At 39.6% G+C, this 19,632-nt stretch overlaps 1 protein-coding gene across 2 annotated transcripts in view; it reads left to right on the top strand.

Moving 5' to 3' along the window:
- The first annotated feature begins 359 nt into the window (after positions 1–359).
- Positions 360–19,632, top strand: part of LOC120053923 (choline kinase alpha-like) — a 32,667-nt gene continuing 13,394 nt past the window's right edge. The window contains exons 1-8 of one of the 2 annotated variants that reach the window (XM_039001236.1): positions 360–825; positions 3,296–3,404; positions 5,711–5,764; positions 12,821–12,934; positions 14,830–14,963; positions 15,555–15,659; positions 17,545–17,603; positions 17,722–17,809. In XM_039001236.1, the coding sequence (XP_038857164.1) occupies positions 590–825; positions 3,296–3,404; positions 5,711–5,764; positions 12,821–12,934; positions 14,830–14,963; positions 15,555–15,659; positions 17,545–17,603; positions 17,722–17,809 (899 nt within the window). In that variant the 5' untranslated portion in view covers positions 360–589. The remainder of the gene's footprint in view (positions 826–3,295; positions 3,405–5,710; positions 5,765–12,820; positions 12,935–14,829; positions 14,964–15,554; positions 15,660–17,544; positions 17,604–17,721; positions 17,810–19,632) is intronic. The other variant, XM_039001237.1, reaches the window with a different exon arrangement.

The raw sequence follows: 19,632 nt of genomic DNA, 5'->3' as shown, positions 1-19,632 counted from the left end.
TAGTCAAAACATTTGTAGGAAATGCATTGTGAAAATATAAAATCCCATCTCTCATTGAGGTGGAAGTTGTTTTAGAGAAAGATAATTAGTCAATCTTGGGTAACAATAGCATAATCCATAGCATAGCCTAATGTAAACAATATTTTGGTCAGGTTTATCATAGCACCACAAAATAATATTTGTGAAACAGCTACAAGAAGGCCTTTACCATGCATGGGAAATGGTGCTGGTCTGTCTCTGTTTTGCTCCTAAAAGGACGTGCCTGTGCCAACCAATGAGGTAAGAGAATGGGTGTGGTAGTATGACGTATAGATGCAAACCCTACGTGCAATCCGTGCAACCCCAGTCGATTTCAGCCTATTGACTGGTGTAACCAGTAGTGTTTCTTCAGTCGATTCACTCTTTGGCACTTAACGGTCTTGTCTACTCTGCTGTTTGAATAAACACGAGACGCATATTTTCTAGATTGATTAGACACATTGCTTGAAATCAAATCTGGGTATTTTTTGTCGAAGCAAGCCTGATTCTACATTTCCTTTTATCTAATTAATTCAAACTGTAGGTTATTTAGTACTACTTTTAAGACAACATGAAGACGAAATTCATCAACGGGGTGTCATCCTCCCCTTCTATGTCGTTGGGTTTGTTGATCACTGAAAACGCACTTGAGGTGCAGCCAGATACAGAGGATGAATGCAAGGACATCATCCGGCCGGATGAGCCCGACCTGGACACGAAGCGTAAGGCATATTTATGGTGCAAAGAATTTCTCCACGGTGCGTGGAAAACGGTGACAGAAGAGGACTTTCAAATCAGCTTAATAAGGTAAATATAATCTTTGAGCCCATTAATTAACCATTACTTATCAATATTTATTTTTCATACATTACACAGAGAAACCGTTATTTGCTGCGTTTGCAAATGCATAGCATAGCTTTTTCTCTCCCTAGTCATGATGGTGTGGAAGACCAAACCTACCATAATTATAAATAAATAAATGCTCACATAAATAGATAAATAAATCCACATAAATAAATGAGCAAGGAAATACATAAATACTGACCAAAATGCATACATTTTTCTCTACATATCTGTATGTATTAAAGTATTTATTAATCTATTATATAATTATTCACACTTTCATTGTATTAATTTAGATATTTATTAATTTATTTATTTTGGTATTTCTCCCTCCAATATGATATTTTTTAATTACATTTTTTATTTAACCTTTATTTAACAAGGAAGGGCTTATTGAGATTTAAAATCTATTTTTCAAGAGCGTCCTGGCCAAGATAATGAGGGAGTGTCAATCAAACATCTGTGGGTGGTATCTAACACACCATTGGTTGATCAATTTCACTGTGTGTTGCTTTTTTCTGGCTGATGGTCCGAAATGTAAACAATCAAACTACACACATTTGAGAGATTTACAACTGGTAGATAACTACAGTAGCCCACTTCTTCTGACAAGTAGGATGGCTGCAATCAGGCGAGTAGTAGCCAGAGACTTGTGCTGGCTAACGCTGCTGAAAACAACACCTCTCCAGATTACCTGCTTTTCCGTGTGGAGGTGTAACGGAGGTTAGCTCTTGTGAACTCCTTACAGTTCTCAGCCATTAGCTTCTCCCACAACTGCCTCATGTGAACTACAATCCGGACGCTGTGTTTTAACATTTAAAAACATCAATAATCATTGCTTGCAGTATGGCTTTGGAAACAAATGGCCCTTATCTTTCATCAGCGAGAAATAATCATTCAAATAAAAAGATGCACTTACTGTAGCAGTTTTGCACAGATCCATACAGCCTCCATCTGCGGAAACTACACTTCCCGAGTTACACTTACACGCAGGTGTTTGGAGAATGCTAGATATCTAATAATCACAGGTGGTAAACCTCTTGTCTTCCATCTGTTTTCAGTAAAGAAGTGCTGTAACATGGAGATATAACCATGTGGGAACACTAACCCTATTGCGTCAATTTAATCCTTTTGTGTTTAAAAAAAGATTTCTTGGTGAAATGAAAGATAAGGTCCTTATGCTTCCAAACCCGTACCGCAAGCAATACATGTTAATGTTCAGACGAATCAAAGCTCCCCCATACAGAAGACGCCTTCATCCAATGACACTTATGTGTAATGTAATGGAACTGAGAATCATGATCAAGGGCTAAATGAAAGTAAGAACGTACCATAACCTCACTCCACAGCTAGCTTGAAATGTCACAGATGGAGCTATCCAATTGGTACCTATTGTATAGCTCAATCGGTTCACACGTTGTCAAGCTGGCATTCACATGTGTTGGCGAGGTATAGGACCCTCGTTCAAGCCCAGTCAGTGGAAAGTTCAAGGAGGCAGCGCTATATGCTCTGGTTATAGAGGCATGCATCGAAAACTTGGGTCAGCTAGCTGTTACAATGGGCACAGAGGTGGACCCATTAGTTCTTTGGAGGAAGTTGCCCGATGACTTCACCAGAGTTCAGGTTATAACAGAGAGTCCTGGTGCAACACACCATATACAATCGCCCTCTGGGCCACCATAATCACACCGTTTTTCAACTGGTCATTCAGTACAGTATCGTTTCTGTTTAATTAAATGTTGAACACTGTTCTGTTGTACTGAATTTTTATCTATATGTGTGCATTCATTCATCCATTTATTTATCTATTTATGTGTGCATTTATTTAGGTATTTATTTATTTATAATTATGGCATGTTTGGTCCTCCATATCATAGTGTCCAGTGGTATGATAGGGTTTAATAAACAGAGAATATGATACTGTGATAAACCTAAGTAATGTCATTTAAAATTAAAACGATTCCTTTGTCTATATGGGATTGTATTATGTGTTTTTGTTTTTAAAGGCCCAGTGCAGTCAAATTTATGTTAATCCGGATTAATAATCCGGTTTTCCATGGTGACATAACAATGTGGTAAATTGGTTAATAGACCAATAACAAAGAGAGTTCCAAACCTCTCTGCAAATAACAGCTAATTTTCAGTTTTTTCCTCCCCACTCAGACCACTCCCAGACAGTCCTAGCAGAAATCTTGCTTGAGAAATACTTTTAGCTAAAAAGCTATATTTGCCAATTTGAATGGAAATCTATTGCAGTACGGTACTTAATTGTTACCCAGAAATGATTTGATATAGATATAAAAACATCTGTATTTGGCCTTTAAAGCATCACTTATTATTTATGGTTTTTCTATCCAAGAAACAAAAATGTTATTTAGCCCGCCACATTCATTGACCTGTCGGAATGTGACGCTTTTTTGTAATGTTGTGACAGGGGTGGCCTCAGCAACAAGCTCTTCCTCTGCGCCCTGCCCGACACCCAAACCAGTGTAGTTGATGAACCCCGTAACGTCCTCCTGCGCCTGTATGGAGCTATTCTACAGGTGTGTATGACATCTATAAACAGACAATGAAATGTTGAGTGAGTCAGTCATATCTTACCAAACACATGTTTTTGTCACACAATGTCCAGTGTTTAAAACATACATTTAATGTATTATTTGTTTGAATTTCATTGACTAAGCTGGTGATCATTATCATGTCTCAATGAAATGCACCCATATACAGTGGAATTCGAAATTATTGACACCCTTTATAAGATTGAAGAACACCCTTTATAAAGATTTTATATGGTCATTTTTGATAATCTTTATTAAGGGTGTCAATCATTTCGGACCCCACTGTATGTGTTGTGTGTCCTTTGAATTTTCTATTCAGTTTAACTGAAAAATCCCATCAATGTTCTTTAGGCTAAATACGTAGCCTACCGAAAGGTCCAACCTTGGAGCCTTGAAAAGTTCAATTTGATTTAACCTGATTTTCTGGTCATGTTTTAGAATAAAATAGAATGTGATAATATAAAAGTTTAGGAAAAGACATAGCCTACATGTATTCCCTGATAGGTTCTAAGAAAGCTGAGCAGGGTCTAGGCTTTGCTGCTGGAATTTGGGGTTTGACAGAAGGGGAAGGAGATATTTTCTTCCTCAAACATCTTGTTGAAATGCCCTCTCGGCCAAATACCCACATGATGGGTGGCTCAAGTCGTGTGTACATGTGTGTTGGTGTGTGTGTACGCTTGCTTGTGTGTTTGTGTGTGTATGTGTGTGTGTGTGCATGTGTTTGTGTGTGTGTGTGTGTGTGTTTCTGCTGTTGTGGTGTGATGTACCCCCATGGCTGTACATGCATATGTTCTTTGCCGTAGGCCTTCCAAAAGGAGCGTGCCTTGAGCACACTTGTTTCCAGGTGATTCCACCATACCATACACGGTAGAGTATGAGATCCCTGAAGTCTCAGTATTGTCCACAACAAAGTTCATCCACATTGTTATGGAAGGCAGCTTGTGAATTGATGCACTTGTGAAGATACAACAAAGTTCATCCACATTGTTATGGAAGGCAGCTTGTGAATTGATGCACTTGTGAAGATATGGAGGGTGGGGGGTTGTGTGTTGACCTTTCCTATCCTTTTCATATTGGAAAAAGGTTGTCAAATAACATAGTAATACAAAAAAAGACAAATGAGAAAACTCACATTGCAAATAAATAAATATGTGAGGTGTTGCGCAGTAATTATAACAACTAGTAGTAACGAAATTTCGTAATCTAGTTTAGTTTTTGCGTCATGAGTTACTGCCAAATGACACAGGGGGATATCATTGCTGATGACGTGTCACTAGGTCCACATTACATTGCTCATAGATCACATGATGGGAGGCTAGTTAGGACAACCCCAAGATAAACTCCTGGCTAAAATCAGATGACCAGAGAATCCAGGTCAAGAGTCAGTCAAGCTGACATTCTCCTTTAGTTGGATGGGAATGACAAAAGCAACAACTCTGATCTAAACCATTTTAGCGTAAAACTATTGAAGTAACACTATAGAATAGAAAATACAATGAGACATTCCACATTTCTAATAAGAAGTCATACACCATTTGGAACCTGAGGACAAAGACCCATGAATTAAACATGTAGAATTAGCCCCAAGATGTAAAGCAACAAAGATTATTGTAAGAATCGAATAGAATTGAATATTAATATCTATTTATTATGGTCTCATGCAGTTTAGGAGATTCTTTCTGATTGATAATGGCAGTGGTTAACTTTTATTGCCAATGTTCTCAGTGTAATATTAGCACACCTGTTGCTAGAGCAACACTATGTTCTTCACCAAGGTAACGTGCCCATTTTTACAGAAAATTACGCAATACATTTCCTCATAAATGTTTCGACCATGTCTACAGAGGAATTATAAATGTCTTATCAAATTCCTAATGTGATTAATAACTCCAAAATTTGTGAGTAACTGGGTTTCCAAAGAGGAGAAAATATTTAAAGTGCTAGTTTATAGATAGGGCAACCATGCCAATATCTGCCTTTTATGCCAGAGCATACCGTAAGTGATCTTGCTGGTGTTGAAGCCAAACCTTAACCTTCATGCCACCTGCCTTGATCAGGAGATAACAGATCCCTTTCATAGAGCTTGTCTCTCTGTTTCTACGACTTTAATATCTCAACAAGTCGGTCGTTAAAAGGCACTGAGCGCTTTCCTATTGCCTTTTTGGCCGTTGGACTTGGGGACTATACTGTACTCTGTCATTGTCTCTTTGTGAGGATGCTGTAGCATGATGAGTCTTTTGAAAATGTACATGTACTCATGGTTAGTTTCTTGCTTTTTCTTTCATTGATAGATGTCCTGTAATAAAGGGGAGCCCAGACAGTCAAACAAAGAAAATCTCTTTCAAGTAAGTAACTAATGGCAAAGGTGATCTACCCATACTATTGGTTAGATTTGCCATCTGATTGTGAAAATCACCACAACAATGTTTCATTTTTCTGGCCTGGAGACTGTGTTTTTGTATTCATTTTCTGGAGTCTGTGATCAAATAAGTCTGAATAGTTTATCATGAAAGGTTTTAGTAATTGCCAATGGACGTAGTGATCACTTTGAAAAATGCCAATCCCCAAACTGGATGGTATAAAATGTTGTTAAGAAATAGCCATGTTGAGTCACCACTTTGGATGGAGGTCACCTGTGTTAGTCAGTTGATGATAGCAAGATAAAGAGAGGGTAATCCGACCAATGTGTTCATGTCACTCATCTGTCATTGCTATGCCATTAGTATCTTTTGCATGAGATTCATATAGATTTATCCTATTAGAGGCTAATCCTACCTTGGCTAGCCAGTCTGTCCCCTCATAGACCTCACTGCTTCTTAACTGTGTGCATGTCTGTAGCTGTTTTCTCATTCCAGTATGATTTAGGTTCACATGGACAACAGTATTGCCCGTAAGGTTATTTAAATACGGTTTAAGGGCAACGTGGCATACTTTAATATAGACTCTCACTTTCACATGATGACTAATTACAGTAATGTCCTCAGAACTGTAGCTTCAAGTGGAAAATCTCCGCAACTGCTGTGCCATGGTCATGTGACTGTAGCCCTGGCACAAAGGGGGTAGAGGGATGGCAAGTGGTACCCATCGGATGGTACTGTGGCACTGAACTTAATGTTAATAGAGGTGTTGTCAATGGTGTGCGTACTGGGAGCGGAGTCAGGTGCAGGAGAGCAGAGAGTTGTGAACAGGCGCACACTTTATTTAGGCAGGAGAAAACAACAGACGGACGCCACTGCGTCGAAACCTCCAGCCAATATGCCAAAGTGCAAAAACGCACAAAAACGTGCAAACAGTCACAACAATAAAGTACAAACAAATTAACATACCTCGTGAATATAAAACACGGAATATATGCACACCAGAAATAGCGCGTCAAAAATGACACGTAACACGAAACAATCACACACAAAGACATGATGGGGAACAGAGGAATAAATACATGTAGTGTGATTGGGGAATGAAAACCAGGTGTGCAGGGAACAAGACAAAACGAATGGATAACTGAAAAATGGAGCGGCGATGGCTAGAAAGCCGGTGACGTCGATCGCCGAATGCCGCCCGAACAAGGAGAGGAGCCGACTTCGGCGGAAGTCGTGACAAGTGCCTATTGTTAACGTCAGTTCAGCTCACTGTGATTTATATAGCAATATTTGTGTAATAAACATCCATGTTTTTAAATGAACTTTCAAACTAATATTGAAACTATTTATGTGTAATTTATTACAGAAGGTGAGACGTTTTGAAACTAAAGAGTGTCATCATTCACACATTTGTCAACAATGATTTTTTGAATGGGCAGTTCCTAAGGTGTTGGCGTATTGATTAACCTTATTCTCAGTCATTGGAGGTACTCATTACCCATGAGTACTACTGATTGAGTTCCTTATTGCTATCTGTTTTGTTATCCGCATACACAAACAGCAGGCGTACTTAGTGATTTGGAGGCCCCAGGCAGAGGCCTGTGCACCCGCCAACTTTCCTTCAATTCGTAAGTGGCAGAAACTACTGTATCTCCCCAGAGAAAGCATCCAAGCGAGTGAAACAGCGCCCCTCTGTCTTACTATATGTAACCCATGTATTTGATGCTGTCTGGACAAAAAGAGTATGACATGTCTCGAGTGGAGCATGGGGGGGCCTCAAGCGGAAAAATATAAAAATATATATATTAGTAGTATCATTTTGTTGAATTATGCCCAGCTCACGAGGCCCCTTGATGAAGTTGGCCTCTTCTGCCTAATGGTAAATCTGCCACTGACAACAGGATTTGATCATTCAGGTCAGAGCTACATTTATTGGCAGGGAAGTAATTTTCCAAAGACAGTATTTCAGACCGGTCTGCACTAGTTACGGTGGACATTTTTACCATTCAAGTCTATGACCATTGAAAAGCATTGGGATTTATGCAAATGTGGTTGCAGTGTGAAAAGTATAAGTAGCATCAAAATGTTTTTTTTCAAGCACACTAACCAATGGTAGTCTGGACATTTTAAAGCTGTTTTGGTGTTTGTAGCTTTTACGGTTTTGGCGCTAGAGGTTCCAGCTAAATTATTATTATTTATTATTATTATAAGTATGAACCGTTTCTAAAGTTGTGTTTTACTTTCAGCAAGCACACCTAATTAGGAAATGTGGACCACAGTAGTGTTTTTGAGGAATTGTGATTTAGCAGTCAGAATAGTAGTGTTCACACCTGGACAGCCCACATTGTATCACTTTCTGTTCCACAGGTTAGTTGTAATCATGTATTTAAATTGACAAATCATACTGCATATTGAGTTTCAACAGACGAAATGGTAGCCATTAAAAAAAACACGTTTTCTTTTTTTCAATAATGAGGAAGGTTGGACGAATGGAGTGCTGAACAGTTGCACGACAAAGTGGTCATCAGCAGACCAGGATGTGAATGATAGATAGCATTATTGATTATTAACCTGAAAATTAGGCTACTTAGCCAATTGAATTTGAAAAGCCTTGCTCAACAACCTGTTGTGATAGAAATAGGTCGTAAAATAAATGTCGTTGGACTGCTGACCCACTTTTAGAGTGATTTCATGGACATGGAAATGCATTGTACATGTAGCCCTACATACAGGCTGCAAGGCCACAATGTGTGTCAGGATGATTATGATAACAGGTTGAACAGATTTCCATTTAGCATCCATCAGCACCACGGAGATATGTTGTGTAATATCATCGGAGCAGAACCCATCTGTGAATGTGTCGAATATGAAAACTTGCAGAGTTTAAAATTGGCATAGTTGTTTTTAATAGGTCTGCCACACTAAGGATCATTATGGCTTTATATGTACAAATTGTCTATGGTCTCACCCGTTTTATGGCATGAAATCCACACTGTGGATAGACCTAAAGATGATATCTCTCTTTTGAATAGTGGGAAAGCCATTCAAAAATGAGTACTGTAGAAGTTCCCCATGTTGTCAGTGATTATTTACTTCCAGTGTTGAGGAGTAACGGATTACATGTAATCCGTTACATGTAAGGGATTACAAAAAATGGTAACTGTAATCCTTTACGTTACCAGCAAAAATATTGTAATCGGATTACAGATACTTTTGAAAAACTAGATGATTACTTTGAGGATTACTTTTAAATTCAGAAAGGATGTTTGCGGAAAAAAATCGTTGACACCTCTCTGTTTTCTCAATCACATTGAAATCAGCATTGAAAAAAGGCGCAAATTTAAATGTGTTCCACCTGAGCGAGTCTGACCACAAGTCAGAGACCACTATGATGACACACCAAATGTGTTTGATGGATCAAGGGAAATTATCAGGAATAGGCTTTTGTAGGCTACAGTTCAAGCTGTCTTCCAAAGGTGAGAGGTCAGCATCCAGGTCAGCATCCAAAGATTATCCAACTTGAATAAACGCTTAGAGGTAAGGATGATAGCAGTGGTGTAGTCTACGGCGATACGGATATCACTTATTATTATTGATATCTACATAGCGCATTGATGTGAATCCCACTGCTGCTCTCTCATTTAGCTATTTGCACATTACACGGAACCCAAACAGGCTGCGTGCGTGCGCCATCGTGCAAACATTTATTTTGCCCCCCTACACCAAACGCGATCACGACACTCAGGTTAAAATATCAAAACAAACTCTGAACCAATTACATTAATTTGGGGACAGGTCGAAAAGCATTAAACATTTATGGCAATTTAGCTAGTTAGCTTGCACTTGCTATCTAATTTGTCCTTTTTAGCTAGCTTGCTGTTGCTAGCTAATTTGTCCTGGGGTATAAACATTGAGTTGTTATTTTACCTGAAATGCACAAGGTCCTCTACTCCGACAATTAATCCACACATAAAACGGTCAACCGAATCGTTTCTAGTCATCTCTCCTCCTTCCAGGCTTTTTCATCTTTGAACTTATATGGTGATTGGCATCTAAACCTTCTCATAGTATTACCACGACGACCGGCAACACAGTTCGTCTTTCAATCACCCACGTGGGTATAACCAATGAGGAGATGGCACGTAGGTACCTGCTTCTATAAACCAATGAGGAGATGGGAGAGGCAGGACTTGCAGCACAATCTACGTCAGAAATAGAAAGGACTTCTATTTTAGCCCTTGGCAACGCAGACGCTCGTTGTCGCGCGTGAGCAGTGTGGGTGCAATAATTGAATAACATAGATTTCTAAATTTATTTTGCAACGCTCGCAGACACAACGTGAGCGGTGTAGTCAGGGTATTACGGATTGTGGTTGTTGTGGATGGCTGTTCACAAATGTGTATTTGAACCAAATAATGGTTGAATTCAAGAAGTTTAAGCTGCCTATCAATAATTGTTTTTGAAACCAGTGGACAGCCAGTGAAAAATTTGCTCTTGCAACAGCTGCATAGTGTGGATCCAAGCCTATGGAAGAAAAGTGTGGCTTTTTTGCTCAATCTAATTCATGCTGATAAAAAAAAGAATCCATAGGCCTAACGGATACATGCTCAAACTCGCACACTTTTGATAGACTTAAAGGGGCAATCTGTAGTTGCTACATCCATTTTTGGATTCATAAATTATATATATATATATATATCCATTGATTCTTGAAGAATATAACTTAGAAATTGCTCATGAGTTTAGTTCAACTGTTACACTCCATGAGAACCCAAAATATGAGCTTGTTTTTCTTCAATATTTGTAAACATTGTAAACGTAAACAAACACTGTATATCCTCAACATGGTTAAAACAATAATTTTGATATCATGGATGGTCAGGCCTTGCATCCATAGCTCTGTCTATTAATCTGAGAGTGGTTACATTTCTCCAGGCCCATCCCTCAGCGCTTTACTAAAACATAGGCGGGGCGACCGTTTTATAGTTGTTTCTTTTTCATCTTTGGATTTGCCCTTTATTAAACAGCTGCATATTATCAAGATATCAAAGTGTCACCAACAAAAAGGTAAACAATAGGCCTATAGCAAATGCAGCATATGGCATTCATTTTTCACATGTAAATAGCACTTTACAGTAGTGCTCAAAGCATGCCATTCCATGAGCGCAACATTTATTTTTCAACTCGAATCAATGAGCCCAATGAGTCCTCCATGACAACAAAATTATAATCAACAGAGTAGAGCTGGCTAATAAGTCCTTAGTTTTGCGGTTATGCTCAGGTAAAACAATTTGGCTAATCTATACTTCCATAATCCTATTCTTGAAGATCAAGGGGTATAACATTTATTGGAATGACTGGAATTCTGATAGACTTTGGTTGTTAATGTAAAGTTATAATTTAATCATATTATTATATGTAGTAGAAATTGATGGATTACAAGAAGCCTACATAACCAACCCATAAAGTAAAGGCCAGCTATGTAAACTTTAACATTGATTTATCCTGCAATAAAAGTAACTGAATGTAATCGGAGTACATTACTGAGTTTGGGTAATCCAAAAGTTACGTTACTGATTACAATTTTGGACATGTAACTAGTAACTGTAACGGATTACATTTAGAAAGTAACCTACCCAACCCTGTTTACTAATAATGTTTTCCCTGTGTCTATAGTCATATCAGGTCAGTCCAATGTGCATTCAACACGCCATTAGCAAAGCACTACTATAGTCTGTTTTCCTCCTATTTGGCTTCCGACAGAAAGAGCTGAGTCACTTTGAAGTGCACACTTAGCAAATTTCTTGCCCAATAGTCAGAGTCCACAGACCACTGCCAGCTCATAGCCATTACAGTCGATAAGGGCACCTGTTCATAGCCGCAGGAAGTAGGGGTGCTGATGAATCAAAATCCCCCGAAATGTATTTAAAGAAAAAATTATATATATATATAAAATAACATAAAATAAACTTTTTCCCACCAAATTAGTGCACTAGGCCTTTATTACTCCTGTATAAGCATAGAAAAATACCCCTTGACAGCACCTCCACCCCAAAACATTTTCCTGCGGCCATGCACCTGTCAGCTACACCGTATTTGGATTGTACTCAAGGCTATATGGGTTACGATTAGGGTTACTACTGTATAGTACTGTATATAAAGTGTAACAATGGCAATCATTTTTTATGTACTTAGCTACATTAATATAAAATAATAAGAACCCTTTATTCTTAAGTATCAACATATATTTATCTGTAAGTTAACAGACTTTTCTAATAAATTGTGTCAGACTGTATAGGTCTATCTTTTGAATTCTAGCTATTTTAGAGCTCTGGGCTCAGATAATTGCTCCTGCCACCATTTTACTCCACAGTTGAAAGCCCTGGTATCTTCTTCGGTTAAGCAGCCACAATTACTAATTGATGCTGTTGGCAGGCTCTGCCTCTCTCAGTACAATTGGCCCCTTGTTTTATTATTCTCCTCATGTGGAACGCAACTCACTTCTTCCCTTTCTGGTCCAAATCTGCTTTTAAACTTACCACCATGATGGATGAAATACCTGCCAATTCCCTGACAGAGTTGTGAACGTAATTTGTTTGAGGTAGCCATTTTACAGTTCCCGTGACTCAAATATCTGGACCTGTGTATCATTGATTTATGAATTGTGAATGCTAGATCCCTGGAAAAATGATCCTATCTCTTCCAGACAGCCTAAGCTTGTTTCATGTGATGTACGGTCATGTGCCTTATCATCAGCTTCCTCTGTCTAAGCTGTTCTCATTTAATCCTATAGAATTGAATGAGTTTCTGTCCTACTAACACCAACTTGATGAAAAATCACAGCTAACATTGAACCACAGGTTGGCTACAGTCATTTTTAGCTTATCCTATTAATTGTCTTCTCTTCCGGTTACCATGAAAACATCAACCAATGACTAAGTAATTTTCCCTCCTAATTTCTAAGGTTGGTTGTGCAAGGCAACAGTGACTGACAATCCCGACAAGGAGAAGTTAACAACTTTCTGTTCTATGTGTCTGCAGGGTGCTGAGGCCATGGTGCTGGAGAGTGTGATGTTTGCCATTCTGGCAGAGCGGGAGCTTGGGCCCAAACTCTATGGCATCTTCCCCCAGGGCAGACTGGAGCAGTTTGTCCCTGTAAGTGACTCTGTGGAGTGATAATCATTGATAGAGAAAACAAATTTTCACGACTGTGTGCCTGTGTGTGCGTGCGTGCCTGAGTACGTGTATGTGTGTACAGGTGTACTATCTTAATTTGATCACTCTGTTGTCACAGAAAATGTTCCTGCGCCACAGTAAATGCAAACTTGTAGTGTATTCAAGGTTTAAAAAGTCTTCTAAAGTTTGTAATTTCCACTTTAAATGTCAGACTTGATTTCCCCTAACAAAAAATGTATCAACCTCTACAAAAACGTCCATTAATTATAATCCATAGAGTGTATTGATTATACTTTATTTTTATACATTAATTATTATCCACAATTCCTGTAGGATTATTTTCCTGCTGTGAGATATTGTTCAAATTCAGATCGGAAACCTGTAGGGTCTGTGCATGTTCTGTTCAGTGATGTGTGTTTAATTGACAGTATGTACAAAGGGAATACATTTACATTTCACATTTTAGTAATTTAGCAGACACTCTTATCCAGAGCAACTTACAGGAACAATTAGGGTTGAGTGCCTTGCTCAAGAGCACATTGACAGATTTTTCACTTAGCCGGATTTGAGCCAGCGACCTTTCGGTTACTGGACCAACGCTCTTAACTGCTAGGCTACCTGCTGCCCTAACCATACTAAATATATTCCCTTTTTAAAGTGGCAAAAAATAGCTTGAAGTGATAAGTAAATTGAATCCATGCCCATGTTGCCCAGGCATTGTCCTAACAAGAGTTCTCTTGCAAAATTCAACCCACACCTTAGGCTAAACAAATGAATCAATTGAAATAGGTACAGACCATGAGTATAGTCATGTTCTATCTGAAACACCAGTTTTGCTTGTATGATGTACAGTACCAATCAAAGGTTTAGACACACCTACTCATTACAAGTTTTTTCTTTATTTTACATTGTAGAATAACAGACATCAAAACTATTAAATAACACATATGGAATCATGTAGTAACCAAAAAAAGTGTTCCAGGTGGTTACCTTGTGAAGCTGGTTGACAGAATGATGTCTTCATTATTTATCCCTTATTTTACCAGGTAAGTTGACTGAGAACACATTCTCATTTACAGCAACAACCTAGGGAATAGTTACAGGGGAAAGAATGAGCCAATTGTAAGCTGGGGATGATTAGGTGACCATATGAGGGCCAGATTGGGAATTTAGCCAGGACACCAGGGTTAAAACCCCTACTCTTACAATAAGTGCAATTGGATCTTTAGTGACCACTGAGAGTCAGGACACCCATTTAACAACCCATCTGCACCCTATATAGGGCAATGTCCCAAATCACTGCCCTGGGGCATTGGGATAAAAAAAAAATTGACCAGCAGAAAGGGTGCCTTCTACTGGCCCTCCAACACCACTTCCAGCAGCATCTGGTCTCCCATCCAGGGACCAACCCTGCTTAGCTTCAGAAAAATGCCAGCAGTGGTATGCAGGGTGGTATGCTGCTGGCAATGTAGAAAATAGTAAAAATAAAGAAAGAAAGAAAACCCCTTGAATGAGTAGGTGTATCCAAACTCTTGACTGGTACTGTATATCTTAATACATTTTTTAGAACAGCAGTAAAGATGTTTTAGTTATCCACTTAAAGTCCTCAGAGACCAAGAAACCACAGAGGTCAAGCAAATGGCCTTTAAGCAGCTTCTGCTGTGATAAAATCTTAAACTGTTAGTGTTGAGTGGAGGGAAGAAGGCAATGGAGCTGGTTATATCCTCCAATCTTTTTGACAACCCTGTCAGCAGTTGATAATGTTGTCTCTGTTTATTGTTGCATAAAAAGTTGTCAGCTTGATGGGATTTAAGACAAGCTGTATTCAGCTAAGACTTGAAGACCTGCCTTCCTTGATCTCTTTGTGTTAATAGAGTCGCAAATTGGACACAGATGAGCTGAGCATGCCAAGCATATCTGCTGAAATAGCTGAGAAGATGGCCAAGTTCCATGGTATGAGGATGCCTTTCAACAAGGAGCCCAAATGGCTGTTTGGAACTATCGACAAGTGAGTTGGTCTCTTATAATGCAATTTCCAATAGAAACTGTAAACCCTCTTTGCCTAACCTGACCTCACTGAAAGCTCCAAACAACATTAGCTATCACACATATCTCCTCTTACAAAATGGTTGCTAGTTTGCTTTTGTTGGTCAATCCTCAAGTCACCTGGTTTGAGAATAACAGAGAGCCAAAGTATGTTTCCCGAAGTATTTGTAGAATAAAACAACACGCCAATAACAGTCTTGGTGAATGTTCTTTGCCTTCCTGTTGATTATGTGTTTTATGAATGGCCTAGTTAATTGACTTACAGTATTTGCTTACAGTTAAAACAGGGCATATACATTGTTTAATGGATTAGCTTATCGGCGTGAAATATTGACTTGTTGACCTGCTTCGTGGTCTAAGGATAGTTTCAAGGAAATCACAGAGAAAAAGTTGCTTGTCCTCACAAATAATGCGTCATTTGTACGAGTATAGACAAGAAGTGCATTATCATCATTGCTGTGATAAAATAGTGATATCTCTCTTATCTTTAAACTCTACAACCTCTTGTATCCCATACGTACCCTGACTGTCCTGATGTTTCCCCTATCCACAGGTACCTGAACCAGGTGATGAGACTAACCTTCACCAGGGAGTCCCACATTCGCAAGTTTGCCCGTCTGAGGAGCTATAATCTGCCCCAGGAGATGGAGAGTCTCAAGTAAGGCCACCCTGGTTCCTGAATCACGTACATAACACCTTTTAGACTAAGCACACAGGAACAGACATGATTACATGTATATGCAGTAATTCAGTTTTGTAATAGTCACGTGGTGTTTTCCAATAAATTGGTGTGGAATCCAGTCAACAACAATAAGCCAATAATTCCATACAAAGACTCTGTTGTCTGAGTGGTTGAAATATGTGCTGGAATTTGGCATTCTGTTTTTTGGGGGGTAAACAGTGAACTAGTGGGCATATACAGTGCATTCGGAAAGTATTCAGACCACTTGACTTTTTCCACATTTTGTTACGTTACAGCGTTATTCTCAAATGCATTACATAATTTCCCCCCCTCATAAATCTATACAAAATACCCCATAATGACAAAGCGAAAACAGGTTTTTAGAAATGTTAGCAAATGTATTAAAAATATAAACAACAGAAATACCTTATTTACATAAGTATTCAGACCCTTTGCTATGAGACTCGAAATTGAGCTCAGGTGCATCCTGTTTCCATTGATCATCCTTGATATGTTTCTACAACTTGATTGGAGTCCACCTGTGGTAAATTCAATTGATTGGACATGATTTGGAAAGGCACACACCTGTCTATATAAGGTCCCACAGTTGACAGTGCATGTCAGAGCAAAAATCCAAGCCATGAGGTCGAAGGAATTGTCCGTAGAGCTCAGAGACAGGATTGTGTCGAGGCACAGATCTGGGGAAGGGTACCAAAAATGTTCTGCAGCATTGAAGGTCCCCAAGAACACAGTAGCCTCCATCATTATTAAATGGAAGAAGTTTGGAACCACCAAGACTCTTCCTAGAGCTGGCCGCACGGCCAAACTGAGCAATTGGGGGAGAAGGGCCTTGGTCAGGGAGGTGACTAAGAATCTGATGGTCACTCTGACAGAGCTCCAGAGTTCCCCTGTGGAGATGGGAGAACCTTCCAGAAGGACAACCATCTCTGCAGCACTCCACCAATCAGGCCTTTATGGTAGAGTGGCCAGACGGAAGCCACTCCTTAGTAAAAGGCACACGACAGCCCACTTGGAGTTTGCCAAAAGGCACCTAAAGGACTCTCAGACAATGAGAAACAAGATTCTCTGGACTGACCAAGATTGAACTATTTTGCCTGAATGCCAAGTGTCACGTCTGGAGGAAACCTGGGACCATCCCTACGTTGAAGCATGGTGTTGCCAGCATCATGCTGTGGGGAGGTTTTTCTGCGGCAGAAACTGGGAGACTAGTCAGGATCTAGGGAAAGATGAACGGCGCAAAGTACAGAGAGATCCTTGATAAAAACCTGCTCCAGAGTGCTCAGGATCTCAGACTGGGGCGAAGGTTCACCTTCCAACAGGACAACGACTCTAAGCACACAGCCAAGACAACACAGGACTGGCTTCGGACAAGTCTCTGAATGTCCTTGAGTGGCCCAGCCAGAGCTCGGATTTGAACCCAATCTCTGGAGACACCTGAAAATAGCTATGCAGCGACGCTTCCCATCCAACCTGACAGAGCTTGATAGGATCTGCAGAGAAGAATGGGAGAAACTCCCCAAATACAGGTGTGCCAAGCTTATAGCATCGTACCCAAGAAGACTCAAGGCTGTAATTGCTGCCAAAGGTACTTCAACAAAGTACTGAATAAAGGGTCTGAATACTTATGTTAAGGTGACATTTCATACCTAAAAAACAGTTTTCTCTTTGTCATTATCGGGTATTGTGTGTAAATTGATGAGGGGAAAAAACGATTTAATTCATTTTAGAATAAGGCTGTAACGTAACAAAAAGTGTAAAAAGTCACGGGGTCTGAATACTTCCAAATGCATTCTAACTTCTGCTTCTTACCTGCTGAAATATGGCTTGTTTTTCTTTGTAGATCTTTGCTGGACTCCACTCACTCCCCTGTTGTTTTCTGCCACAATGACTGTCAAGAGGGTAAGGATCTTAGGCATAGTATTGCTTTGTGTAAAGCTAGTGAAGATAGTATTTTAAATACAAGGTATTGTACTGTGTGCATGTGTGTGGTGTAATAATTATTCCTGTCATCCTTTAGGAAATGTCCTGCTCCTCAGTGGTCGTGAGGGCTCTGACGGACAGAAGCTCATGCTGATTGACTTTGAATACAGCAGTTATAACTACAGGTCTGTAACTCAGGCCCTAGTGCATACTGTAATCATCCCCTTTATTACTGTAATCATCCCCTTTACTTCCAAGTCAAAGACAAAACATGTATACTGAATGTACAAATGTACAGCATTTCTTTGGGTTTCTGAGAGCTGAAGCACATTCCTCAGAAAAGGAGCTAGATCCAGCAGTAAACATTGGCCACACTGTCTGTCCAAGGTGACACTTTCTCTGCAGAATGTAAATCGTATTTAATGTCTGCTGTAACACAGAGAGGGATGGAAGGAATTTACCCAGGTAGTTTGTATTTATCATGTTTTTTACAACATTTAAGACAAGAACATAGCCGCACATATTTGTGATCCAAAACATCTGGGTTTCCGAGTCTTATTTTATCATGTAAACAAGCCAGCTAGACCGACCAAACAATCCATCCAGTCTTTTACTGTAGTTTTTCCTGTACCACTTAGTATTGAGTTTTTTTGTAAAGTGTGGAATTCATGAGTGCCCCATTTCTCGGAAAGGACCTTCACTGTTGTTGGCCTTGGCTCACAGCTAAGTTAGTACTGTCAAAACAGCCCACCCCCGTCCTGACCCTCAGGCTCTCTCATGGTCATTGTACGTCCCCACACGTGCTCCTCATTCTCAAGCCGGATCAGGTTTCACTGGGATCTCCTGTGTCCTCCCCAAAGCTTTGATTGTATGGGGCTCTAGGGTAAAACATAGATCATGTTTAGGAAGCTGGGTGCTCATAATAAAAAATGATTAAGTCTAATGGACATCTGTACGCAATGACAAAAGTCCAAGGAGGCCCATATTAGACACACATTTTGTTTGTTTTCCCACTGTTTTTCTTCCAAGTCGGGTTCATTGGCAGCTAGTGTGGCTCGCTTGAAAGGGCTTGAACTGTACAGGTTTTCAACACTGACCCATATTGCCGCAGCCACGGGTAGAGAAAGGTTGGAATGGAGTTTAGCTTCCAAGTTGTTCCTTTTGTCTGGTTTCCACAGCAACTGTGATTCCCTTCGCAAAGAGCTACCTATTTTCACTCCCTTTGTGAGAACGTCTCTTCCTTTGCTATGGGAACATTTTACTGTAGGTCTAGTTTTCATTTGGGCAAGCAAGGAAAGAGCCCAAGGAATCATAATCCTGAATACATGTGGCAATAAGTCAAATCAAATCTTATTTGTCACAGGGGCTGAATACAACAAGTGTAGACCAGACGTATTTGTCACAGGGGCTGAATACAACAAGTGTAGACCAGACGTATTTGTCACAGGGGTTGAATACAACAAGTGTAGACCAAACGTATTTGTCACAGGGGCTGAATACAACAAGTGTAGACCAGACGTATTTGTCACAGGGGCTGAATACAACAAGTGTAGACCAGACGTATTTGTCACAGGGGCTGAATACAACAAGTGTAGACCAGACGTATTTGTCACAGGGGCTGAATACAACAAGTGTAGACCAGACGTATTTGTCACAGGGGCTGAATACAACAAGTGTAGACCATACAATGAAAGGCTTACTTTACAAGCCCTTACCGACAATGCAGAAGAAGAAAATAGAAACACAATATAAATAAAACATAAGAATGAAGCTACAGTGCCTTCAGAAAGTAGTCAGACCCCTTGACATTTTACACATTTTGTTAGGCTTCAGCCTTATTCTACAATTTATTAAATTGTTTTTTTCCCCTCATCAATCTGTGTTGCTATCATGTTGTTATCATGTTGTGTTGCTACCATGCTGTGTTTTCATGTGTTGCTGCCATGGTATGTTGTTATCTTAGGTCAAATCAAATTGTATTTGTCACATACACATGGTTAGCAGATGT

Source organism: Salvelinus namaycush, chromosome 9 (assembly GCF_016432855.1).
Source record: "Salvelinus namaycush isolate Seneca chromosome 9, SaNama_1.0, whole genome shotgun sequence".
Taxonomy (NCBI): Eukaryota; Metazoa; Chordata; class Actinopteri; order Salmoniformes; family Salmonidae; genus Salvelinus; species Salvelinus namaycush.
Note: the sequence above shows the minus strand (reverse complement) of the source record. Positions and strands in the feature narration are given on the sequence as shown.